We start from the raw sequence: 26,816 nt of genomic DNA, 5'->3' as shown, positions 1-26,816 counted from the left end.
TGGTCAGTGATGGGGCAGGAACAGGGGACTGAGTGGGACGGTCAGTGACGTGGCTGAATGACGGGGCAGGAACAGGGGACTGAGTGGGACGGTCAGTGATGGGGCTGAATGACGGGGCAGGAACGGGGACTGAGTGGGATGGTCAGTGATGGGGCAGGAACAGGGGACTGAGTGGGTCGGTCAGTGATGGGGCAGGAACAGGGGACTGAGTGGGACGGTCAGTGATGGGGCTGAATGACGGGGCAGGAACAGGGGACTGAGTGGGACGGTCAGTGATGGGGCAGGAACAGGGGACTGAGTGGGACGGTCAGTGATGGGGCAGGAACAGGGCACTGAGTGGGACGGTCAGTGATGGGGCAGGAACAGGGGACTGAGTGGGACGGTCAGTGATGGGGCTGAATGACGGGGCAGGAACAGGGGACTGAGTGGGACGGTCAGTGATGGGGCTGAATGACGGGGCAGGAACAGGGGACTGAGTGGGACGGTCAGTGATGGGGCTGAATGACGGGGCAGGAACAGGGGACTGAGTGGGATGGTCAGTGATGGGGCAGGAACAGGGGACTGAGTGGGACGGTCAGTGATGGGGCAGGAACAGGGGACTGAGTGGGATGGTCAGTGATGGGGCTGAATGACGGGGCAGGAACAGGGGACTGAGTGGGACGGTCAGTGATGGGGCTGAATGACGGGGCAGGAACAGGGGACTGAGTGGGACGGTCAGTGATGGTGCAGGAACAGGGGACTGAGTGGATTGGTCAGTGAGGGGGCTGAATGACGGGGCAGGAACAGGGGACTGAGTGGGACGGTCAGTGAGGGGGCAGGAACAGGGGACTGAGTGGGATGGTCAGTGAGGGGGCTGAATGACGGGGCAGGAACAGGGGACTGAGTGGGACGGTCAGTGATGGGGCAGGAACAGGGCACTGAGTGGGACGGTCAGTGATGGGGCAGGAACAGGGGACTGAGTGGGATGGTCAGTGAGGGGGCAGGAACAGGGCACTGAGTGGGACGGTCAGTGATGGGACAGGAACAGGGCACTGAGTGGGACGGTCAGTGAAGGGGCAGGAACAGGGGACTGAGTGGGATGGTCAGTGAGGGGGCAGGAACAGGGCACTGAGTGGGACGGTCAGTGATGGGGCTGAATGACGGGGCAGGAACAGGGGACTGAGTGGGACGGTCAGTGATGGGGCAGGAACAGGGGACTGAGTGGGACGGTCAGTGACGGGGCAGGAACAGGGGACTGAGTGGGACGGTCAGTGATGGGGCAGGAACAGGGGACTGAGTGGGTCGGTCAGTGATGGGGCAGGAACAGGGCACTAAGTGGGACGGTCAGTGATGGGGCTGAATGACGGGGCAGGAACAGGGGACTGAGTGGGACAGTCAGTGAGGGGGCAGGAACAGGGGACTGAGTGGGACGGTCAGTGATGGGGCAGGAACAGGGGACTGAGTGGGATGGTCAGTGATGGGGCAGGAACAGGGCACTAAGTGGGACGGTCAGTGATGGGGCTGAATGACGGGGCAGGAACAGGGGACTGAGTGGGACAGTCAGTGAGGGGGCAGGAACAGGGGACTGAGTGGGACGGTCAGTGATGGGGCAGGAACAGGGGACTGAGTGGGATGGTCAGTGATGGGGCAGGAACAGGGGACTGAGTGGGACGGTCAGTGACGGGGCTGAATGACGGGGCAGGAACAGGGGACTGAGTGGGACGGTCAGTGATGGGGCTGAATGACGGGGCAGGAACAGGGGACTGAGTGGGATGGTCAGTGATGGGGCAGGAACAGGGGACTGAGTGGGTCGGTCAGTGATGGGGCAGGAACAGGGGACTGAGTGGGACGGTCAGTGATGGGGCTGAATGACGGGGCAGGAACAGGGGACTGAGTGGGACGGTCAGTGATGGGGCAGGAACAGGGGACTGAGTGGGACGGTCATGATGGGGCAGGAACAGGGGACTGAGTGGGACGGTCAGTGATGGGGCTGAATGACGGGGCAGGAACAGGGGACTGAGTGGGACGGTCAGTGATGGGGCTGAATGACGGGGCAGGAACAGGGGACTGAGTGGGATGGTCAGTGATGGGGCAGGAACAGGGGACTGAGTGGGACGGTCAGTGATGGGGCAGGAACAGGGGACTGAGTGGGATGGTCAGTGATGGGGCTGAATGACGGGGCAGGAACAGGGGACTGAGTGGGACGGTCAGTGATGGGGTTGAATGACGGGGCAGGAACAGGGGACTGAGTGGGACGGTCAGTGATGGTGCAGGAACAGGGGACTGAGTGGGACGTTCAGTGATGGGGCAGGAACAGGGGACTGAGTGGGACGGTCAGTGATGGGGCAGGAACAGGGGACTGAGTGGGACGGTCAGTGAGGGGGCAGGAACAGGGGACTGAGTGGGACGTTCAGTGATGGGGCAGGAACAGGGGACTGAGTGGGTCGGTCAGTGATGGGGCAGGAACAGGGCACTGAGTGGGTCGGTCAGTGGGGGCAGGATCAGGGGACTGAGTGGGACGGTCAGTGATGGGGCTGAATGACAGGACAGGAACAGGGGACTGAGTGGGACGGTCAGTGATGGGGCTGAATGACGGAGCAGGAACAGGGCACTGAGTGGGACGTTCAGTGATGGGGCAGGAACAGGGGACTGAGTGGGATGGTCAGTGAGGGGGCAGGAACAGGGGACTGAGTGGGACGGTCAGTGATGGGGCAGGAACAGGGGACTGAGTGGGACGGTCAGTGATGGGGCTGAATGACGTGACAGGAACAGGGGACTGAGTGGGATAGTCAGTGATGGGGCTGAATGACGGGACAGGAACAGGGGACTGAGTGGGACGGTCAGTGATGGGGCAGAATGACGGGGCAGGAACAGGGGACTGAGTGGGTCGGTCAGTGATGGGGCAGAATGACGGGGCAGGAACAGGGGACTGAGTGGGTCGGTCAGTGATGGGGCTGAATGACGGGACAGGAACAGGGGAATGAGTGGGATGGTCAGTGATGGGGCAGGAACAGGGGACTGAGTGGGATGGTTAGTGATGGGGCAGGGACAGGGGACTGAGTGGGACGGTCAGTGATGGGGCAGGAACAGGGGACTGAGTGGGTCGGTCAGTGATGGGGCTGAATGACGGAGCAGGAACAGGGGACTGAGTGGGACGGTCAGTGATGGGGCTGAATGACGGGACAGGAACAGGGGACTGAGTGGGACGGTCAGTGATGGGGCTGAATGACGGGGCAGGAACAGGGGACTGAGTGGGACGGTCAGTGATGGGGCTGAATGACGGGACAGGAACAGGGGACTGAGTGGGACGGTCAGTGATGGGGCAGGAACAGGGGACTGAGTGGGTCGGTCAGTGATGGGGCAGGAACAGGGGACTGAGTGAGACGGTCAGTGATGGGGCAGGAACAGGGGACTGAGTGAGACGGTCAGTGATGGGGCAGGAACAGGGGACTGGGTGGGACGGTCAGTGATGGGGCAGGAACAGGGGACTGAGTGGGACGGTCAGTGATGGGGCTGAATGACGGAGCAGGAACAGGGGACTGAGTGGGACGGTCAGTGATGGGGCTGAATGACGGAGCAGGAACAGGGGACTGAGTGAGACGGTCAGTGATGGGGCAGGAACAGGGGACTGAGTGGGACGGTCAGTGATGGGGCAGGAACAGGGGACTGAGTGGGACGGTCAGTGACGGGGCAGGAACAGGGGACTGAGTGGGACGGTCAGTGAGGGGGCAGGAACAGGGGACTGAGTGGGTCGGTCAGTGATGGGGCTGACTGACAGGGCAGGAACAGGGGACTGAGTGGGACGGTCAGTGATGGGGCAGGAACAGGGGACTGAGTGGGTCGGTCAGTGATGGGGCAGGAACAGGGGACTGAGTGGGACGGTCAGTGATGGGGCAGGAACAGGGGACTGAGTGGGACGGTCAGTGATGGGGCAGGAACAGGGGACTGAGTGGGACGGTCAGTGAATGGGCAGGAACATGGGACTGAGTGGGACGGTCAGTGAGGGGGCAGGAACAGGGGACTGAGTGGGACGGTCAGTGATGGGGCTGAATGACGGGGCAGGAACAGGGGACTGAGTGGGACGGTCAGTGATGGGGCTGAATGACGGGGCAGGAACAGGGGACTGAGTGGGACGGTCAGTGATGGGGCTGAATGACGGGGCAGGAACAGGGGACTGAGTGGGATGGTCAGTGATGGGGCAGGAACAGGGGACTGAGTGGGACGGTCAGTGATGGGGCAGGAACAGGGGACTGAGTGGGATGGTCAGTGATGGGGCTGAATGACGGGGCAGGAACAGGGGACTGAGTGGGACGGTCAGTGATGGGGCTGAATGACGGGGCAGGAACAGGGGACTGAGTGGGACGGTCAGTGATGGTGCAGGAACAGGGGACTGAGTGGGACGTTCAGTGATGGGGCAGGAACAGGGGACTGAGTGGGACGGTCAGTGATGGGGCAGGAACAGGGGACTGAGTGGGACGGTCAGTGAGGGGGCAGGAACAGGGGACTGAGTGGGACGTTCAGTGATGGGGCAGGAACAGGGGACTGAGTGGGTCGGTCAGTGATGGGGCAGGAACAGGGCACTGAGTGGGTCGGTCAGTGGGGGCAGGATCAGGGGACTGAGTGGGACGGTCAGTGATGGGGCTGAATGACAGGACAGGAACAGGGGACTGAGTGGGACGGTCAGTGATGGGGCTGAATGACGGAGCAGGAACAGGGCACTGAGTGGGACGTTCAGTGATGGGGCAGGAACAGGGGGCTGAGTGGGATGGTCAGTGAGGGGGCAGGAACAGGGGACTGAGTGGGACGGTCAGTGATGGGGCAGGAACAGGGGACTGAGTGGGACGGTCAGTGATGGGGCTGAATGACGTGACAGGAACAGGGGACTGAGTGGGATAGTCAGTGATGGGGCTGAATGACGGGACAGGAACAGGGGACTGAGTGGGACGGTCAGTGATGGGGCAGAATGACGGGGCAGGAACAGGGGACTGAGTGGGTCGGTCAGTGATGGGGCAGAATGACGGGGCAGGAACAGGGGACTGAGTGGGTCGGTCAGTGATGGGGCTGAATGACGGGACAGGAACAGGGGAATGAGTGGGATGGTCAGTGATGGGGCAGGAACAGGGGACTGAGTGGGATGGTTAGTGATGGGGCAGGGACAGGGGACTGAGTGGGACGGTCAGTGATGGGGCAGGAACAGGGGACTGAGTGGGTCGGTCAGTGATGGGGCAGGAACAGGGGACTGAGTGGGTCGGTCAGTGATGGGGCTGAATGACGGAGCAGGAACAGGGGACTGAGTGGGACGGTCAGTGATGGGGCTGAATGACGGGACAGGAACAGGGGACTGAGTGGGACGGTCAGTGATGGGGCTGAATGACGGGGCAGGAACAGGGGACTGAGTGGGACGGTCAGTGATGGGGCTGAATGACGGGACAGGAACAGGGGACTGAGTGGGACGGTCAGTGATGGGGCAGGAACAGGGGACTGAGTGGGTCGGTCAGTGATGGGGCAGGAACAGGGGACTGAGTGAGACGGTCAGTGATGGGGCAGGAACAGGGGACTGAGTGAGACGGTCAGTGATGGGGCAGGAACAGGGGACTGGGTGGGACGGTCAGTGATGGGGCAGGAACAGGGGACTGAGTGGGACGGTCAGTGATGGGGCTGAATGACGGAGCAGGAACAGGGGACTGAGTGGGACGGTCAGTGATGGGGCTGAATGACGGAGCAGGAACAGGGGACTGAGTGAGACGGTCAGTGATGGGGCAGGAACAGGGGACTGAGTGGGACGGTCAGTGATGGGGCAGGAACAGGGGACTGAGTGGGACGGTCAGTGACGGGGCAGGAACAGGGGACTGAGTGGGACGGTCAGTGAGGGGGCAGGAACAGGGGACTGAGTGGGTCGGTCAGTGATGGGGCTGACTGACAGGGCAGGAACAGGGGACTGAGTGGGACGGTCAGTGATGGGGCAGGAACAGGGGACTGAGTGGGTCGGTCAGTGATGGGGCAGGAACAGGGGACTGAGTGGGACGGTCAGTGATGGGGCAGGAACAGGGGACTGAGTGGGATGGTCAGTGAGGGGGCTGAATGACGGGGCAGGAACAGGGGACTGAGTGGGACGGTCAGTGATGGGGCAGGAACAGGGGACTGAGTGGGATGGTCAGTGAGGGGGCAGGAACAGGGCACTGAGTGGGACGGTCAGTGATGGGGCAGGAACAGGGGACTGAGTGGGATGGTCAGTGAGGGGGCAGGAACAGGGCACTGAGTGGGACGGTCAGTGATGGGGCAGGAACAGGGGACTGAGTGGGACGGTCAGTGATGGGGCAGGAACAGGGGACTGAGTGGGATGGTCAGTGAGGGGGCTGAATGACGGGGCAGGAACAGGGGACTGAGTGGGACGGTCAGTGATGGGGCAGGAACAGGGGACTGAGTGGATTGGTCAGTGAGGGGGCTGAATGACGGGGCAGGAACAGGGGACTGAGTGGGACGGTCAGTGAGGGGGCAGGAACAGGGGACTGAGTGGGATGGTCAGTGAGGGGGCTGAATGACGGGGCAGGAACAGGGGACTGAGTGGGACGGTCAGTGATGGGGCAGGAACAGGGCACTGAGTGGGACGGTCAGTGATGGGGCAGGAACAGGGGACTGAGTGGGATGGTCAGTGAGGGGGCAGGAACAGGGCACTGAGTGGGACGGTCAGTGATGGGGCAGGAACAGGGCACTGAGTGGGACGGTCAGTGAAGGGGCAGGAACAGGGGACTGAGTGGGATGGTCAGTGAGGGGGCAGGAACAGGGCACTGAGTGGGACGGTCAGTGATGGGGCTGAATGACGGGGCAGGAACAGGGGACTGAGTGGGACGGTCAGTGATGGGGCAGGAACAGGGGACTGAGTGGGACGGTCAGTGACGGGGCAGGAACAGGGGACTGAGTGGGACGGTCAGTGATGGGGCAGGAACAGGGGACTGAGTGGGTCGGTCAGTGATGGGGCAGGAACAGGGCACTGAGTGGGACGGTCAGTGATGGGGCTGAATGACGGGGCAGGAACAGGGGACTGAGTGGGACAGTCAGTGAGGGGGCAGGAACAGGGGACTGAGTGGGACGGTCAGTGATGGGGCAGGAACAGGGGACTGAGTAGGATGGTCAGTGATGGGGCAGGAACAGGGGACTGAGTGGGACGGTCAGTGACGTGGCTGAATGACGGGGCAGGAACAGGGGACTGAGTGGGACGGTCAGTGATGGGGCTGAATGACGGGGCAGGAACGGGGACTGAGTGGGATGGTCAGTGATGGGGCAGGAACAGGGGACTGAGTGGGTCGGTCAGTGATGGGGCAGGAACAGGGGACTGAGTGGGACGGTCAGTGATGGGGCTGAATGACGGGGCAGGAACAGGGGACTGAGTGGGACGGTCAGTGATGGGGCAGGAACAGGGGACTGAGTGGGACGGTCAGTGATGGGGCAGGAACAGGGCACTGAGTGGGACGGTCAGTGATGGGGCAGGAACAGGGGACTGAGTGGGACGGTCAGTGATGGGGCTGAATGACGGGGCAGGAACAGGGGACTGAGTGGGACGGTCAGTGATGGGGCTGAATGACGGGGCAGGAACAGGGGACTGAGTGGGACGGTCAGTGATGGGGCTGAATGACGGGGCAGGAACAGGGGACTGAGTGGGATGGTCAGTGATGGGGCAGGAACAGGGGACTGAGTGGGACGGTCAGTGATGGGGCAGGAACAGGGGACTGAGTGGGATGGTCAGTGATGGGGCTGAATGACGGGGCAGGAACAGGGGACTGAGTGGGACGGTCAGTGATGGGGCTGAATGACGGGGCAGGAACAGGGGACTGAGTGGGACGGTCAGTGATGGTGCAGGAACAGGGGACTGAGTGGATTGGTCAGTGAGGGGGCTGAATGACGGGGCAGGAACAGGGGACTGAGTGGGACGGTCAGTGAGGGGGCAGGAACAGGGGACTGAGTGGGATGGTCAGTGAGGGGGCTGAATGACGGGGCAGGAACAGGGGACTGAGTGGGACGGTCAGTGATGGGGCAGGAACAGGGCACTGAGTGGGACGGTCAGTGATGGGGCAGGAACAGGGGACTGAGTGGGATGGTCAGTGAGGGGGCAGGAACAGGGCACTGAGTGGGACGGTCAGTGATGGGACAGGAACAGGGCACTGAGTGGGACGGTCAGTGAAGGGGCAGGAACAGGGGACTGAGTGGGATGGTCAGTGAGGGGGCAGGAACAGGGCACTGAGTGGGACGGTCAGTGATGGGGCTGAATGACGGGGCAGGAACAGGGGACTGAGTGGGACGGTCAGTGATGGGGCAGGAACAGGGGACTGAGTGGGACGGTCAGTGACGGGGCAGGAACAGGGGACTGAGTGGGACGGTCAGTGATGGGGCAGGAACAGGGGACTGAGTGGGTCGGTCAGTGATGGGGCAGGAACAGGGCACTAAGTGGGACGGTCAGTGATGGGGCTGAATGACGGGGCAGGAACAGGGGACTGAGTGGGACAGTCAGTGAGGGGGCAGGAACAGGGGACTGAGTGGGACGGTCAGTGATGGGGCAGGAACAGGGGACTGAGTGGGATGGTCAGTGATGGGGCAGGAACAGGGCACTAAGTGGGACGGTCAGTGATGGGGCTGAATGACGGGGCAGGAACAGGGGACTGAGTGGGACAGTCAGTGAGGGGGCAGGAACAGGGGACTGAGTGGGACGGTCAGTGATGGGGCAGGAACAGGGGACTGAGTGGGATGGTCAGTGATGGGGCAGGAACAGGGGACTGAGTGGGACGGTCAGTGACGGGGCTGAATGACGGGGCAGGAACAGGGGACTGAGTGGGACGGTCAGTGATGGGGCTGAATGACGGGGCAGGAACAGGGGACTGAGTGGGATGGTCAGTGATGGGGCAGGAACAGGGGACTGAGTGGGTCGGTCAGTGATGGGGCAGGAACAGGGGACTGAGTGGGACGGTCAGTGATGGGGCTGAATGACGGGGCAGGAACAGGGGACTGAGTGGGACGGTCAGTGATGGGGCAGGAACAGGGGACTGAGTGGGACGGTCATGATGGGGCAGGAACAGGGGACTGAGTGGGACGGTCAGTGATGGGGCTGAATGACGGGGCAGGAACAGGGGACTGAGTGGGACGGTCAGTGATGGGGCTGAATGACGGGGCAGGAACAGGGGACTGAGTGGGATGGTCAGTGATGGGGCAGGAACAGGGGACTGAGTGGGACGGTCAGTGATGGGGCAGGAACAGGGGACTGAGTGGGATGGTCAGTGATGGGGCTGAATGACGGGGCAGGAACAGGGGACTGAGTGGGACGGTCAGTGATGGGGTTGAATGACGGGGCAGGAACAGGGGACTGAGTGGGACGGTCAGTGATGGTGCAGGAACAGGGGACTGAGTGGGACGTTCAGTGATGGGGCAGGAACAGGGGACTGAGTGGGACGGTCAGTGATGGGGCAGGAACAGGGGACTGAGTGGGACGGTCAGTGAGGGGGCAGGAACAGGGGACTGAGTGGGACGTTCAGTGATGGGGCAGGAACAGGGGACTGAGTGGGTCGGTCAGTGATGGGGCAGGATCAGGGGACTGAGTGGGACGGTCAGTGATGGGGCTGAATGACAGGACAGGAACAGGGGACTGAGTGGGACGGTCAGTGATGGGGCTGAATGACGGAGCAGGAACAGGGCACTGAGTGGGACGTTCAGTGATGGGGCAGGAACAGGGGACTGAGTGGGATGGTCAGTGAGGGGGCAGGAACAGGGGACTGAGTGGGACGGTCAGTGATGGGGCAGGAACAGGGGACTGAGTGGGACGGTCAGTGATGGGGCTGAATGACGTGACAGGAACAGGGGACTGAGTGGGATAGTCAGTGATGGGGCTGAATGACGGGACAGGAACAGGGGACTGAGTGGGACGGTCAGTGATGGGGCAGAATGACGGGGCAGGAACAGGGGACTGAGTGGGTCGGTCAGTGATGGGGCAGAATGACGGGGCAGGAACAGGGGACTGAGTGGGTCGGTCAGTGATGGGGCTGAATGACGGGACAGGAACAGGGGAATGAGTGGGATGGTCAGTGATGGGGCAGGAACAGGGGACTGAGTGGGATGGTTAGTGATGGGGCAGGGACAGGGGACTGAGTGGGACGGTCAGTGATGGGGCAGGAACAGGGGACTGAGTGGGTCGGTCAGTGATGGGGCTGAATGACGGAGCAGGAACAGGGGACTGAGTGGGACGGTCAGTGATGGGGCTGAATGACGGGACAGGAACAGGGGACTGAGTGGGACGGTCAGTGATGGGGCTGAATGACGGGGCAGGAACAGGGGACTGAGTGGGACGGTCAGTGATGGGGCTGAATGACGGGACAGGAACAGGGGACTGAGTGGGACGGTCAGTGATGGGGCAGGAACAGGGGACTGAGTGGGTCGGTCAGTGATGGGGCAGGAACAGGGGACTGAGTGAGACGGTCAGTGATGGGGCAGGAACAGGGGACTGAGTGAGACGGTCAGTGATGGGGCAGGAACAGGGGACTGGGTGGGACGGTCAGTGATGGGGCAGGAACAGGGGACTGAGTGGGACGGTCAGTGATGGGGCTGAATGACGGAGCAGGAACAGGGGACTGAGTGGGACGGTCAGTGATGGGGCTGAATGACGGAGCAGGAACAGGGGACTGAGTGAGACGGTCAGTGATGGGGCAGGAACAGGGGACTGAGTGGGACGGTCAGTGATGGGGCAGGAACAGGGGACTGAGTGGGACGGTCAGTGACGGGGCAGGAACAGGGGACTGAGTGGGACGGTCAGTGAGGGGGCAGGAACAGGGGACTGAGTGGGTCGGTCAGTGATGGGGCTGACTGACAGGGCAGGAACAGGGGACTGAGTGGGACGGTCAGTGATGGGGCAGGAACAGGGGACTGAGTGGGTCGGTCAGTGATGGGGCAGGAACAGGGGACTGAGTGGGACGGTCAGTGATGGGGCAGGAACAGGGGACTGAGTGGGACGGTCAGTGATGGGGCAGGAACAGGGGACTGAGTGGGACGGTCAGTGAATGGGCAGGAACATGGGACTGAGTGGGACGGTCAGTGAGGGGGCAGGAACAGGGGACTGAGTGGGTCGGTCAGTGATGGGGCTGAATGACGGATCAGGAACAGGGGACTGAGTGGGACGGTCAGTGATGGGGCTGAATGACCGGGCAGGAACAGGGGACTGAGTGGGTCGGTCAGTGATGCGGCTGAATGACCGGGCAGGAACAGGGGACTGAGTGGGTCGGTCAGTGATGGGGCAGGAACAGGGGACTGAGTGGGTCGGTCAGTGATGGGGCAGGAACAGGGGACTGAGTGGGTCGGTCAGTGATGGGGCAGGAACAGGGGACTGAGTGGGACGGTCAGTGATGGGGCAGGAACAGGGGACTGAGTGGGTCGGTCAGTGATGGGGCAGGAACAGGGGACTGAGTGGGACGGCCAGTGATGGGGCAGGAGCAGGGGACTGAGTGGGATGGTCAGTGATGGGGCAGGAACAGGGGACTGAGTGGGACGGTCAGTGATGGGGCAGGAACAGGGGACTGAGTGGGTCGGTCAGTGATGGGGCAGGAACAGGGGACTGAGTGGGACGGTCAGTGATGGGGCAGGAACAGGGGACTGAGTGGGTCGGTCAGTGATGGCGCAGGAACAGGGGACTGAGTGGGACGGTCAGTGATGGGGCAGGAGCAGGGGACTGAGTGGGACGGTCAGTGATGGTGCAGGAACAGGGGACTGAATGGGACGGTCAGTGATGGGGCAGGAACAGGGGACTGAGTGGGATGGTCAGTGATGGGGCTGAATGACGGGGCAGGAACAGGGGACTGAGTGGGACGGTCAGTGATGGGGCTGAATGACGGGGCAGGAACAGGGGAGTGAGTGGGACGGTCAGTGATGGTGCAGGAACAGGGGACTGAGTGGGACGTTCAGTGATGGGGCAGGAACAGGGGACTGAGTGGGACGGTCAGTGATGGGGCAGGAACAGGGGACTGAGTGGGACGGTCAGTGAGGGGGCAGGAACAGGGGACTGAGTGGGACGTTCAGTGATGGTGCAGGAACAGGGGACTGAGTGGGACGGTCAGTGATGGGGCAGGAACAGGGCACTGAGTGGGTCGGTCAGTGGGGGCAGGATCAGGGGACTGAGTGGGACGGTCAGTGATGGGGCTGAATGACAGGACAGGAACAGGGGACTGATTGGGACGGTCAGTGATGGGGCTGAATGACGGAGCAGGAACAGGGCACTGAGTGGGACGTTCAGTGATGGGGCAGGAACAGGGGACTGAGTGGGATGGTCAGTGAGGGGGCAGGAACAGGGGACTGAGTGGGACGGTCAGTGATGGGGCAGGAACAGGGGACTGAGTGGGACGGTCAGTGATGGGGCTGAATGACGTGACAGGAACAGGGGACTGAGTGGGATAGTCAGTGATGGGGCTGAATGACGGGACAGGAACAGGGGACTGAGTGGGACGGTCAGTGATGGGGCAGAATGACGGGGCAGGAACAGGGGACTGAGTGGGTCGGTCAGTGATGGGGCAGAATGACGGGGCAGGAACAGGGGACTGAGTGGGTCGGTCAGTGATGGGGCTGAATGACGGGACAGGAACAGGGGAATGAGTGGGATGGTCAGTGATGGGGCAGGAACAGGGGACTGAGTGGGATGGTTAGTGATGGGGCAGGGACAGGGGACTGAGTGGGACGGTCAGTGATGGGGCAGGAACAGGGGACTGAGTGGGTCGGTCAGTGATGGGGCAGGAACAGGGGACTGAGTGGGTCGGTCAGTGATGGGGCTGAATGACGGAGCAGGAACAGGGGACTGAGTGGGACGGTCAGTGATGGGGCTGAATGACGGGACAGGAACAGGGGACTGAGTGGGACGGTCAGTGATGGGGCTGAATGACGGGGCAGGAACAGGGGACTGAGTGGGACGGTCAGTGATGGGGCTGAATGACGGGACAGGAACAGGGGACTGAGTGGGACGGTCAGTGATGGGGCAGGAACAGGGGACTGAGTGGGTCGGTCAGTGATGGGGCAGGAACAGGGGACTGAGTGAGACGGTCAGTGATGGGGCAGGAACAGGGGACTGAGTGAGACGGTCAGTGATGGGGCAGGAACAGGGGACTGGGTGGGACGGTCAGTGATGGGGCAGGAACAGGGGACTGAGTGGGACGGTCAGTGATGGGGCTGAATGACGGAGCAGGAACAGGGGACTGAGTGGGACGGTCAGTGATGGGGCTGAATGACGGAGCAGGAACAGGGGACTGAGTGAGACGGTCAGTGATGGGGCAGGAACAGGGGACTGAGTGGGACGGTCAGTGATGGGGCAGGAACAGGGGACTGAGTGGGACGGTCAGTGACGGGGCAGGAACAGGGGACTGAGTGGGACGGTCAGTGAGGGGGCAGGAACAGGGGACTGAGTGGGTCGGTCAGTGATGGGGCTGACTGACAGGGCAGGAACAGGGGACTGAGTGGGACGGTCAGTGATGGGGCAGGAACAGGGGACTGAGTGGGTCGGTCAGTGATGGGGCAGGAACAGGGGACTGAGTGGGACGGTCAGTGATGGGGCAGGAACAGGGGACTGAGTGGGACGGTCAGTGATGGGGCAGGAACAGGGGACTGAGTGGGACGGTCAGTGATGGGGCAGGAACAGGGGACTGAGTGGGACGGTCAGTGATGGGGCAGGAACAGGGGACTGAGTGGGACGGTCAGTGATGGGGCTGAATGACAGGGCAGGAACAGGGGACTGAGTGGGATGGTCAGTGATGGGGCAGGAACAGGGGACTGAGTGAGACGGTCAGTGATGGGGCAGGAACAGGGGACTGAGTGGGTCGGTCAGTGATGGGGCTGAATGACAGGGCAGGAACAGGGGACTGAGTGGGACGGTCAGTGATGGGGCAGGAACAGGGGACTGAGTGGGACGGTCAGTGATGGGGCAGGAACAGGGGACTGAGTGGGACGGTCAGTGATGGGGCAGGAACAGGGGACTGAGTGCGACGGTCAGTGATGGGGCTGAATGACAGGGCAGGAACAGGGGACTGAGTGGGACGGTCAGTGATGGGGCAGGAACAGGGGACTGAGTGGGTCGGTCAGTGATGGGGCAGGAACAGGGGACTGAGTGGGTCGGTCAGTGATGGGGCAGGAACAGGGGACTGAGTGGGACGGTCAGTGATGGGGCAGGAACAGGGGACTGAGTGGGACGGTCAGTGATGGGGCTGAATGACGGGGCAGGAACAGGGGACTGAGTGGGTCGGTCAGTGATGGGGCTGAATGACGGGACAGGAAGAGGGGACTGAGTGGGACGGTCAGTGACGGGACCGGAACAGGGGACTGAGTGGGACGGTCAGCGATGGGGCAGGAAAAGGGGACTGAGTGGGACGGTCAGTGATGGGGCAGGAACAGGGGACTGAGTGGGACGGTCAGTGATGGGGCTGAATGACTGGGCATGAACAGGGGACTGAGTGGGACGGTAAGTGATGGGGCTGAATGACTGGGCAGGAACAGGGGACTGAGTGGGACGGTCAGTGATGGGGCAGGAACAGGGGACTGAGTGGGTCGGTCAGTGATGGGGCAGGAACAGGGGACTGAGTGGGACGGTCAGTGATGGGGCTGAATGACTGGGCAGGAACAGGGGACTGAGTGGGACGGTCAGTGATGGGGCAGGAACAGGGGACTGAGTGGGTCGGTCAGTGATGGGGCAGGAACAGGGGACTGAGTGGGACGGTCAGTGATGGGGCAGGAACAGGGGACTGAGTGGGACGGTCAGTGATGGGGCAGGAACAGGGGACTGAGTGGGACGGTCAGTGATGGGGCAGGAACAGGGGACTGAGTGGGACGGTCAGTGATGGGGCAGGAACAGGGGACTGAGTGGGACGGTCAGTGATGGGGCAGGAACAGGGGACTGAGTGGGTCGGTCAGTGATGGGGCTGAATGACTGGGCAGGAACAGGGGACTGAGTGGGACGGTCAGTGATGGGGCTGAATGACGGGACAGGAACAGGGGACTGAGTGGGACGGTCAGTGATGGGGCTGAATGACAGGGCAGGAACAGGGGACTGAGTGGGACGGTCAGTGATGGGGCAGGAACAGGGGACTGAGTGGGACGGTCAGTGATGGGGCTGAATGACGGGACAGGAACAGGGGACTGAGTGGGACGGTCAGTGATGGGGCTGAATGACAGGGCAGGAACAGGGGACTGAGTGGGACGGTCAGTGATGGGGCAGGAACAGGGGACTGAGTGGGACGGTCAGTGATGGGGCTGAATGACGGGACAGGAACAGGGGACTGAGTGGGATGGTCAGTGATGGGGCTGAATGACAGGGCAGGAAAAGGGGAATGAGTGGGACGGTCAGTGATGGGGCAGGAACAGGGGACTGAGTGGGTCGGTCAGTGATGGGGCAGGAACAGGGGACATGAGTGGGATGGTCAGTGATGGGGCAGGAACAGGGGACTGAGTGGGATGGTCAGTGATGGGGCAGGAACAGGGGACTGAGTGGGTCGGTCAGTGATGGGGCAGGTACAGGGGACTGAGTGGGACGGTCAGTGATGGGGCTGAATGACTGGGCAGGAACAGGGGACTGAGTGGGACGGTCAGTGATGGGGCTGAATGACTGGGCAGGAACAGGGGACTGAGTGGTACGGTCAGTGATGCTGGGAAGGGGTGGTGTCAGATATTTCCACCCCCCCTTTCCCGGACGGCTGCGATCCCGTTCCGTTCCGTTTCCGCCCTCTCTCCCGGTCGGCTGTGATCCCGTTCCGTTCCCGCCCTCTCTCCCGGTCGGCTGCGATCCCGTTCCGTTCCCGCCCTCTCTCCCGGACGGCTGCGATCCCGTTCCGTTCCGTTCCCGCCCTCTCTCCCGGTCGGCTGTGATCCCGTTCCGTTCCCGCCCTCTCTCCCGGTCGGCTGCGATCCCGTTCTGTTCCCGCCCTCTCTCCCGGACGGCTGCGATCCCGTTCCGTTCCCGCCCTCTCTCCCGGACGGCTGCGATCCCGTTCCGTTCCCGCCCCCTCTCCCGGACGGCTGCGATCCCGTTCCGTTCCCGCCCCCTCTCCCGGACGGCTGCGATCCCGTTCCGTTCCCGCCCTCTCTCCCGGACGGCTGCGATCCCGTTCCGTTCCCGCCCTCTCTCCCGGACGGCTGCGATCCCGTTCCGTTCTCGCCCTCTCTCCCGGACGGCTGCGATCCCGTTCCGTTCCCGCCCTCTCTCCCGGACGGCTGCGATCCCGTTCCCGCCCTCTCTCCCGGACGGCTGCGATCCCGTTGCATTCCCGCCCTCTCTCCCGGACGGCTGCGATCCCGTTCCCGCCCTCTCTCCCGGGCGGCTGTGATCCCGTTGCATTCCCGCCCTCTCTCCCGGGCGGCTGCGATCCCGTTCCGTTCCCGCCCTCTCTCCCGGACGGCTGCGATCCCGTTCCGTTCCCGCCCTCTCTCCCGGACGGCTGCGATCCCGTTGCGTTCCCGCCCTCTCTCCCGGACGGCTGCGATCCCGTTCCCGCCCTCTCTCCCGGACGGCTGTGATCCCGTTGCATTCCCGCCCTCTCTCCCGGACGGCTGCGATCCCGTTCCCGCCCTCTCTCCCGGACGGCTGTGATCCCGTTGCATTCCCGCCCTCTCTCCCGGACGGCTGCGATCCCGTTCCGTTCCCGCCCTCTCTCCCGGACGGCTGCGATCCCGTTCCGTTCCCGCCCTCTCTCCCGGACGGCTGCGATCCCGTTCCGTTCCCGCCCTCTCTCCCGGACGGCTGCGATCCCGTTGCGTTCCCGCCCTCTCTCCCGGACGGCTGTGCTGTGTCCCGTTTCTCACCCTGATCCCGTTTCCTCTTTTCAGGAGCGAGCGGCTGACGACAGTAAGGAGGTGGAGAGCTTCCAACAACTGCTCGCTGCCAGGACCCAGGTCAGTGATGGTTTTGGATAATTCCCTGCTCCCGGCAGCAGGTTGGGATACCGAGGGCAGTAGGGCACATTGACGTTGGGGAGACCGCTCCCCCCAGGGGTGATGTTTGTTGGGTGGGGGGGGTGTGCGATGTTGACCACGAACGTCGAGCGGATGTGGTTGGACTGGGGACTGCGATTTGTTGAGATGTGTCTGTTCCTCCACAGGAGTTTATTGAAGAGATCTTGTCCCCTCCGTTCGGTGGGATGATCTCCTTTGTTAAGGAGGCCGAGCTTCTCATTGAGAAGGGGCAGATGGACAAGCTGAAAGCTGAGGAAGGTGAGGTCACATCTGTAGCTCTGCCAGCCTCCCAGTACACAGCCTGGAGCTCCCAGCTCCCAGGGAACACTATCCCTGCTGGCTGGACGGGTCCACTCACACGGAGCACGGACGTTCTGTCAGACCTGGGTGGGACCACAGCTGGCGTTCCGGTCTCCGCGCTATCAGGAGGATGGGATTGCGCTGGAACGGGGTGCAGAGATGGTTCACCAGGACGTGGCCCTGGGGTGGAGCGTCTCAGCGATGGGGAGAGAGGCTGGATACCCTTGGGGGGGTTTTCCCCAGAGCGGAGAAGGCGGCGGGAGTTTGGGCCTCCTACCTGCTGGCCTTCGAGGAGGTCCAGAGGAAGGATTAGAAAGAATGATGCCAGGGATGAGGGGCTCGTTATGTGAGGAGCAGTTCAGGACCCTGGCTCTGTTCTCAGCTGAGTTTCAAGGATGGTGTGGGGGGGGGTGGGGGTGATCTGATTGAAAGATGCCTGGGCAGAGTGGGCATGGAGATGATGTTTTCTCCAGTAGAAGAGACTAGGATTTGAGGGCACGGCCTCTGGGTGAAGAGCTGACCCTCTTGAACTGAGCTGAGGAGGGGGGACTTCAGCCGGAGGGTGGGGACTCTGTGGGACTCCTCACCGCAGAGGGTTGGGGACGCCAGCTCATTGAGTGTGTTTCCGGCAGGGATAGGGAGATTCGGGGTTCGGGGGTTACAGAGAGCAGGCAGGGGAATGGCATTGGGGAACAGAACAATCCAGATGGAAGGGTGGGGCAGCCTGGATGGACCGAACAGCCTGATTCTCTCCTGTACGTGTACTGGAGGGACCTGATCAAGGCGTGAGAGACTGGCTGGCCTGGACAGCATATCGATGTTTAACTTGGTTCTGAGGACAGGGGTGAATTTCTCAATAGTTTTACCAGAACATCTCCTGATTTGCTACAGGGGACAGTTCGTGCCTATTCCAAACATTAACACACTGGTCAGGGAATGTTACAGGGAGAGGCATGTGTGATGTCCCTGCAGAAACTGGGGCAGGAGGGTATTCAGCACACTCTCACTCCCTGCTCCATGGAGATATGTGCCTGTGACTAATATGTACAGTAACACTGCTCTCTGTGTCTCTCTCTCTCTCTCTCTCTTTGTGTGTGTGTCTCTCTCTCTCTCTCTCTCTCTCTCTCTCCCTCTGTCTCTCTCTCTCTGTCTCTCTCTCGGTGTGTGTCTGTCTCTCTCTCTCTGTCTGTCTTTGCCCTCTCCTTGCCAGGCAGAGTGGTGCAACTGGTACGAGGGTTTGCTGGGACCTGGAAGCAATCTGTCGAGAATCTCAGTCAAGATGTTATGAGGTCTTTCACCAACTTCAAGAATGGGACAGGAATCATCCAGGTACAGCTGGGATCTGCCTGTGTGCTTTCCCCTCTGGGGTGGGGGTGGGGGGGAGGTTTCATTCTGTGTGACTGCGTGGGGGGAGAGTGAGCTAGCGGACTTATTCAGGTGTCTCTCTCTCTCTCTGTCTGTCTGTTGATGTCCAGCTGTGAGAGACCCCTGAGGGGGGAGTGTGTGTGTCTCAGACAGTACCAGTGTGTGTCTCTCTGTAGGCAGTGACTGGTATCCAGTACACTGGAGTGTAAAGGTCACATTGATCACAAACTCACTCTGTTTACCTTGTAACTTTCAGGGTGCTCTAACCCAGCTGATCCAGTACTACCATCGATTCCACAAGGTCCTGTCTCAGCCTCCGTTCAAAAACCTCCCTGTACGCTCCGATCTCATCAACATCCACCACCTCATGGTCGAGGTGAAGAAACACAAACCCAGCTTCTGAACAACCAGCTTCTGAACAACCAGCTCCCCCTCTGTCCCCCTCTGTCCCCCTCTGTCCCTGTCCTTCTCTGCCTCTCCCTCTCTCTCCCCCTCTCTCTCCCCCTCTCTCTGCAGTGGGGAGGGACAGTCCGTACCGAGGAGGGAGCGGTGATGTTGCTCTGGGACCAAGCTGACCCTGTTGCCAGCTGTGACTGGTGTTTGATCTGAACCTGCAGTTGCTCCACTTGATCGAGCTCAGTGATTTTAAATTGCTGCGTGTCCCCGCTCCCGCCAAAACTGGAACCTTAGTGTCTCGAGATGAACGAGGTGGGGGCAAGTGGGGACTCGGGTTAATTCAGGGCAAAGGTGGGGCTCAATCTTTGTGGGAAGGGAGCACCATTTGCTGAATTGTTTGAGGGAATGTGACATTGAGCTAAAGCAGGGCATTAAAGCATTGGATCTGAATGGTGTTGGTGTTGGTGTGCTCAGTGTATATTGTTGACCATCTCCAATGGAGGGAGATTGTGGAAGGGGCTAGTCTCTTGTGTACATTCACCAGCTGCCCAATAACCCTCCACACTGTGTTTAAATCCAGGACTTCAGAGCCCCCAGCAAATCCCAGACCCAATACACCCTCTCCCCCACACCTATCCCCCTACCCAATCCCTGCAATTCTGCATTTCCTGTGGCTAACTCACCCTGACCTTCCCATCCCTGGGCGCTATGGGACAATTTCCCATGACCAATCCACCCTAACCTTCCCATCCCTGGGCGCTATGGGACAATTTCCCATGGCCAATCCACCCTAACCTGCACATCCCTGGGCACTATGGGACAATTTCCCATGGCCAATCCACCCTAACCTGCACATCCCTGGGCACTATGGGACAATTTCCCATGGCCAATCCACCCTAACCTGCACATCCCTGGGCACTATGGGACAATTTCCCATGGCCAATCCACCCTAACCTGCACATCCCTGGGCACTATGGGACAATTTCCCATGGCCAATCCACCCTAACCTGCACATCCCTGGGCACTATGGGACAATTTCCCATGGCCAATCCACCCTAACCTACACATCCCTGGGCACTATGGGACAATTTCCCATGGCCAATCCACCCTAACCTGCACATCCCTGGGCACTATGGGACAATTTCCCATGGCCAATCCACCCTAACCTGCACATCCCTGGGCACTATGGGACAATTTCCCATGGCCAATCCACCCTAACCTACACATCCCTGGGCACTATGGGACAATTTCCCATGGCCAATCCACCCTAACCTACACATCCCTGGGCATTATGGGACAATTTCCCATGGCCAATCCACCCTAACCTACACATCCCTGGACACTATGGGACAATTTCCCATGGCCAACCCGCCCTAACCTGCACATCCCTGGGCATTATGGGACAATTTCCCATGGCCAATCCACCCTAACCTACACATCCCTGGGCACTATGGGACAATTTCCCATGGCCAATCCACCCTAACCTACACATCCCTGGGACACTATGGGACAATTTCCCATGGCCAATCCACCCTAACCTGTACATCCCTGGACACTATGGGACAGTAACATTCAGACCACAGGCCTGCCAGTCTAAGACCATCACCAATAAAGGAGGATCTAACCAACTCCCCCTTTACATTCAATGGTGTTACCATCACTCAGTCCCCCACTGTTGGCAGCCTCGAGGTGCTATTGACTGGAAACTGAAATGGAAAAGACAAATAAACATAGAGCAGGCTGGGAATAGTGCAACAAGTAACCCCCCTCCGGACTACCCCCACCGCCCCCCCCCCCCCCCCCACCCCCTCCCCCAAAAGCCTGTCCCACCATCTACAAAGCAGGACAGTGAGGAAATACTCCCCACTTGCCCCGGATGGGGACAGCCCCAACAACACTCAAGAAGCTCAACACCATCCAGGGACAAAGCAGCCCCCGCTTGATTGGCACCACATCCCCAAACATCTCCTCCCTCCACCCCCCGACGCTCAGTAACAGCAGTGTGTACCATCTACAAGGTACCCTGCAGAAACTCACCAAACATCCCCTCCATCCACCCCCGACGCTCAGTAACAGCAGTGTGTACCATCTACAAGATACCCTGCAGAAACTCACCAAACATCCCCTCCATCCACCCCCCGACGCTCAGTAACAGCAGTGTGTACCATCTACAAGGTACCCTGCAGAAACTCACCAAACATCCCCTCCATCCACCCCCCGACGCTCAGTAACAGCAGTGTGTACCATCTACAAGATACCCTGCAGAAACTCCCCAAACATCCCCTCCCTCCACCCCCCGACACTCAGTAACAGCAGTGTGTACCATCTACAAGATACCCTGCAGAAACTCCCCAAACATCCCCTCCCTCCACCCCCCGACACTCAGTAACAGCAGTGTGTACCATCTACAAGGTACCCTGCAGAAACTCCCCAAACATCCCCTCCCTCCACCCCCCGACGCTCAGTAACAGCAGTGTGTACCATCTACAAGATACCCTGCAGAAACTCCCCAAACATCCCCTCCCTCCACCCCCCGACGCTCAGTAACAGCAGTGTGTACCATCTACAAGGTACCCTGCAGAAACTCCCCAAACATCCCCTCCCTCCACCCCCCGACGCTCAGTAACAGCAGTGTGTACCATCTACAAGGTACCCTGCAGAAACTCCCCAAACATCCCCTCCCTCCACCCCCCGACGCTCAGTAACAGCAGTGTGTACCATCTACAAGGTACCCTGCAGAAACTCCCCAAACATCCCCTCCCTCCACCCCCCGACGCTCAGTAACAGCAGTGTGTACCATCTACAAGGTACCCTGCAGAAACTCACCAAAGACCCTCAGACAGCACCTTCCAAACCCACAGCCACTTCCATCCAGAAGGACAAGGGGCAGCAGATCCATGGGAACCCCACCCCCTGCAAGTTCCCCTCCGAGCCCCTCCCCATCCCGACTTGGAAATATATCGGCCGTTCCTTCAGTGGGGCTGGGTCCCAATCCTGGAATTCCCTCCCTAAGGGACATTGTGGGTCTACCCACAGCACGTGGACTGCAGCTTCTCAAGGGGGGGGGGGGGGGCAACTAGGGACAGGGGCAGTAAATGCAGCTCACCCCCCACCTTCTCAAGGGGGGGGCAACTATGGACGAGGGCAGTAAATGCAGCTCACCCCCACCTTCTCAAGGGGGGCAACTAGGGACGAGGGCAGTATATGCAGCTCACCCCCACCTTCTCACGGGGTTAACTAGGGACAGGGGCAGTAAATGCTGGGCCTAGGCATTGACACCCATGTCCCCGAGTGATATTTCTCAAAGGTCTACCCTTATCCTGCTGGAAAGGGTGACAGTGAAGGAACAGCGATATGTTTCCAAGCCGGGATGGTGAGGAGCTCAGGGGGGGGAAGCTTGCAGGGGGTGGTGGTCCCACGTACCTGCAGCTCCTGGTGTAATCAGGAGGAGGTGAAATGGGGTGGAATTATTAGACCAGAATTCAGAGCTGGATAGTTAGATTAATTGACAGAAACTGAGCATCCCATTGCCAATGGTCACTGGAGGTTTGGCATCAATTGAAATGTCATCTGGGAAAAAAAATAAGTTAATAAAAGTGACTTGAACAAAGCTGTTGATCTTGTCGATGCAATCACGCCTTTCAGAGACTCTTAACTTGAAATATTCACAATGTTGTTGCACTAACCTCTTACAACTGGTACGACTCGTTCCTGCGGCCAAGTCTTCAAAATATGTTGACAGACGGGGGATTCCAGTTTAACAAAACAACAGAGGCTGGTTAAACAATGGAACGTGTTCACCAAACCCTGTCCTTCCGGTGGTAATTAATCCGAAACTCTCTTCACCCCGAATGACTGCCTTGACAATCTGCTCAAGGTTTCATGGAGGGACGATTAAACTCAGACAGAACTGCAGTGGCTGGGACTCGGAAGCAGACACTGCTGAGAGAGCCCAGCAGGCCTGGCAGCATCTGTGAACAGGCAACAGTGACCCTTCCTCGGAGCAGAGTTTGTGTTTGATTAGTTTTTCACACTCTGACCTTTCTATTTTAATTCAAAGGCACGGTGATGTCTGATTCTGGTTAGGTTTGGATTGTGCCAGAAAGAGAGGCCGTTCAGCCCTCCTGTTCTCCACTGCTGTTCACCAAGACTGAGGCTGGACTGAACGTCAGCTCCTTTAACCTGTCTGTACTTTACATAGCGATGTACAGCAGGGAAACAGACCCTTCTACCCAACCCCTCATAGAGATGTACAGCAGGGAAACAGGCCCTTCTACCCAACCCCTCATAGAGATGTACAGCAGGGAAACAGACCCTTCTACCCAACCCCTCATAGAGATGTACAGCAAGGAAACAGGCCCTTCCACCCAACCCGTCATAGAGATGTACAGCAGGGAAACAGACCCTTCTACCCAACCCCTCATAGCGATGTACAGCAGGGAAACAGACCCTTCTACCCAACCCCTCATAGAGATGTACAGCAGGGAAACAGGCCCTTGTACCCAACCCGTCATAGAGATGTACAGCAGGGAAACAGGCCCTTCTACCCAACCCCTCATAGAGATGTACAGCAGGGAAACAGACCCTTCTACCCAACCCCTCATAGAGATGTACAGCACGGAAACAGACCCTTCTACCCAACCTGTCATAGAGATGTACAGCAGGAAAACAGACCCTTCTACCCAACCCCTCATAGAGACGTACAGCAGGGAAACAGACCCTTCCACCCAACCCCTCATAGAGACGTACAGCAGGGAAACAGACCCTTCTACCCAACCCCTCATAGAGACGTACAGCAGGGAAACAGGCCCTTCTACCCAACCCCTCATAGAGACGTACAGCAGGGAAACAGGCCCTTCTACCCAACCCCTCATAGAGATGTACAGCAAGGAAACAGACCCTTCTACCCAACCCGTCATAGAGATGTACAGCAGGGAAACAGGCCCATCTACCCAACCCCTCATAGAGATGTACAGCACGGAAACAGGCCCTTCTACCCAACCCCTCATAGAGATGTACAGCAGGGAAACAGACCCTTCTACCCAACCCGTCATAGAGATGTACAGCAGGGAAACAGGCCCATCTACCCAACCCCTCATAGAGATGTACAGCACGGAAACAGGCCCTTCTACCCAACCCCTCATAGAGATGTACAGCAGGGAAACCGGCCCTTCTACCCAACCCGTCATGGAGATGTACAGCAGGGAAACAGGCCCTTCTACCCAACCCGTCATGGAGATGTACAGCAGGGAAACAGGCCCTTCTCCCCAACCCCTCATAGAGATGTACAGCAGGGAAACAGGCCCTTCTACCCAACCCCTCATAGAGATGTACAGCAGGGAAACAGGCCCTTCGACCCAAACCGTCATAGAGATGTACAGCAGGGAAACAGGCCCTTCCACCCAACCCCTCATAGAGATGTACAGCAGGGAAACAGACCCTTCTACCCAACCCCTCATAGAGATGTACAGCAGGGAAACAGGCCCTTCTACCCAACCCCTCATAGAGAGGTACAGCAGGGAAACAGGCCCTTCTCCCCAACCCCTCATAGAGATGTACAGCAGGGAAACAGGCCCTTCTACCCAACCCCTCATAGAGATGTACAGCAGGGAAACAGACACTTCTACCTAACCCCTCATAGAGATGTACAGCACGGAAACAGGCCCTTCTACCCAACCCCTCATAGAGATGTACAGCAGGGAAACAGGCCCTTCTACCCAACCCCTCATAGAGATGTACAGCACGGAAACAGGCCCTTCTACCCAACCCCTTATAGAGATGTACAGCAGGGAAACAGGCCCTTCTCCCCAACCCGTCATAGAGATGTACAGCAGGGAAACAGGCCCTTCTACCCAACCCGTCATAGAGATGTACAGCAGGGAAACAGACCCTTCTACCCAACCCGTCATAGAGATGTACAGCACGGAAACAGGCTCTTCTACCCAACCCCTCATAGAGATGTACAGCACGGAAACAGGCCCTTCTACCCAACCCCTCATAGAGATGTACAGCAGGGAAACAGACCCTTCTACCCAACCCCTCATAGAGATGTACAGCAGGGAAACAGGCCCTTCTACCCAACCCCTCATAGAGATGCACAGCAGGGAAACAGGCCCTTCTACCCAACCCCTCATAGAGATGCACAGCAGGGAAACAGGCCCTTCTACCCAACCCCTCATAGAGATGTACAGCAGGGAAACAGACCCTTCTACCCAACCCCTCATAGAGATGTACAGCAGGGAAACAGACCCTTCTACCCAACCCGTCACAGAGATGTACAGCAGGGAAACAGGCCCTTCTACCCAACCCCTCATAGAGATGTACAGCAGGGAAACAGACCCTTCGACCCAACCCCTCATAGAAATTTACAGCAGGGAAACTGTCCTTTCTACCCAACCCCTCATAGAGATGTACAGCACGGAAACATACCCTTCTACCCAACCCCTCATAGAGATGTACAGCAGGGAAACAGGCCCTTCTACCCAACCCCTCATAGAGATGTACAGCAGGGAAACAGACCCTTCCACCCAACCCGTCATAGAGATGTACAGCAGGGAAACTGTCCTTTCTACCCAACCCCTCATAGAGATGTACAGCAGGGAAACAGGCCCTTCCACCCAACCCCTCATAGAGATGTACAGCAGGGAAACAGGCCCTTGTACCCAACCCGTCATACAGATGTACAGCAGGGAAACAGACCCTTCCACCCAACCCGTCATAGAGATGTACAGCAGGGAAACTGTCCTTTCTACCCAACCCCTCATAGAGATGTACAGCAGGGAAACAGGCCCTTCCACCCAACCCCTCATAGAGATGTACAGCAGGGAAACAGGCCCTTGTACCCAACCCGTCATACAGATGTACAGCAGGGAAACAGGCCCTTCTACCCAACCCCTCATAGAGATGTACAGCAGGGAAACAGACCCTTCCACCCAATCCGTCATAGAGATGTACAGCAGGGAAACTGTCCTTTCTACCCAACCCCTCATAGAGATGTACAGCAGGGAAACAGGCCCTTCCACCCAACCCCTCATAGAGATGTACAGCAGGGAAACAGGCCCTTGTACCCAACCCGTCATACAGATGTACAGCAGTGAAACAGACCCTTCCACCCAACCCGTCATAGAAATGTACAGCAGGGAAACTGTCCTTTCTACCCAACGCGTCATAGAGATGTACAGCACGGAAACAGGCCCTTCTACCCAACCCCTCATAGAGATGTACAGCAGGGAAACAGGCCCTTCGACCCAACCCCTCATAGAGATGCACAGCAGGGAAACAGGCCCTTCTACCCAACCCCTCATAGAGATGTACAGCAGGGAAACAGGCCCTTCTACCCAACCCCTCATAGAGATGTACAGCAGGGAAACAGGCCCTTCGACCCAACCCCTCATAGAAATGTACAGCAGGGAAACTGTCCTTTCTACCGAACCCCTCATAGAGATGTACAGCAGGGAAACAGACCCTTCTACCCAACCCCTCATAGAGATGTACAGCAGGGAAACTGTCCTTTCTACCCAACCCGTCATAGAGATGTACAGCAGGGAAACTGTCCTTTCTACCCAACCCCTCATAGAGATGTACAGCAGGGAAACAGACCCTTCTACCCAACCCCTCATAGAGATGTACAGCAGGGAAACTGTCCTTTCTACCCAACCCGTCATAGAGATGTACAGCAGGGAAACTGTCCTTTCTACCCAACCCCTCATAGAGATATACAGCAGGGAAACAGACCCTTCTACCCAACCCCTCATAGAGATGTACAGCAGGGAAACAGACCCTTCTACCCAACCCGTCATACAGATGTACAGCAGGGAAACAGACCC

The 26,816-nt window shown here is 59.2% G+C and overlaps 1 protein-coding gene and 1 long non-coding RNA gene across 4 annotated transcripts in view; one reads left to right on the top strand and one right to left on the bottom strand.

The window, feature by feature from the left end:
* vps52 (VPS52 subunit of GARP complex) overlaps positions 1–19,440 on the top strand; it is a 79,559-nt gene extending 60,119 nt beyond the window's left edge. For 2 of the 3 annotated variants that reach the window (XM_087979123.1, XM_087979125.1), the window contains exons 17-20: positions 16,804–16,869; positions 17,076–17,187; positions 18,440–18,558; positions 18,851–19,440. In XM_087979123.1, the coding sequence (XP_087835249.1) occupies positions 16,804–16,869; positions 17,076–17,187; positions 18,440–18,558; positions 18,851–18,997 (444 nt within the window). In that variant the 3' untranslated portion in view covers positions 18,998–19,440. The remainder of the gene's footprint in view (positions 1–16,803; positions 16,870–17,075; positions 17,188–18,439; positions 18,559–18,850) is intronic. The other variant, XM_087979124.1, reaches the window with a different exon arrangement.
* Positions 19,441–21,749: 2,309 nt separating this feature from the next.
* LOC148139989 (uncharacterized) overlaps positions 21,750–26,816 on the bottom strand; it is a 296,390-nt gene continuing 291,323 nt past the window's right edge. Inside the window, exon 3 of the long non-coding RNA XR_015752995.1 lies at positions 21,750–22,040. This is a non-coding gene — a long non-coding RNA (uncharacterized LOC148139989). The remainder of the gene's footprint in view (positions 22,041–26,816) is intronic.

The sequence above is a fragment of the Chiloscyllium plagiosum genome, unplaced genomic scaffold, assembly GCF_037043375.1.
Source record: "Chiloscyllium plagiosum isolate Xiang-an unplaced genomic scaffold, Cpla_swu_hap1 HiC_scaffold_35, whole genome shotgun sequence".
NCBI lineage: Eukaryota > Metazoa > Chordata > Chondrichthyes > Orectolobiformes > Hemiscylliidae > Chiloscyllium > Chiloscyllium plagiosum.
Note: the sequence above shows the minus strand (reverse complement) of the source record. Positions and strands in the feature narration are given on the sequence as shown.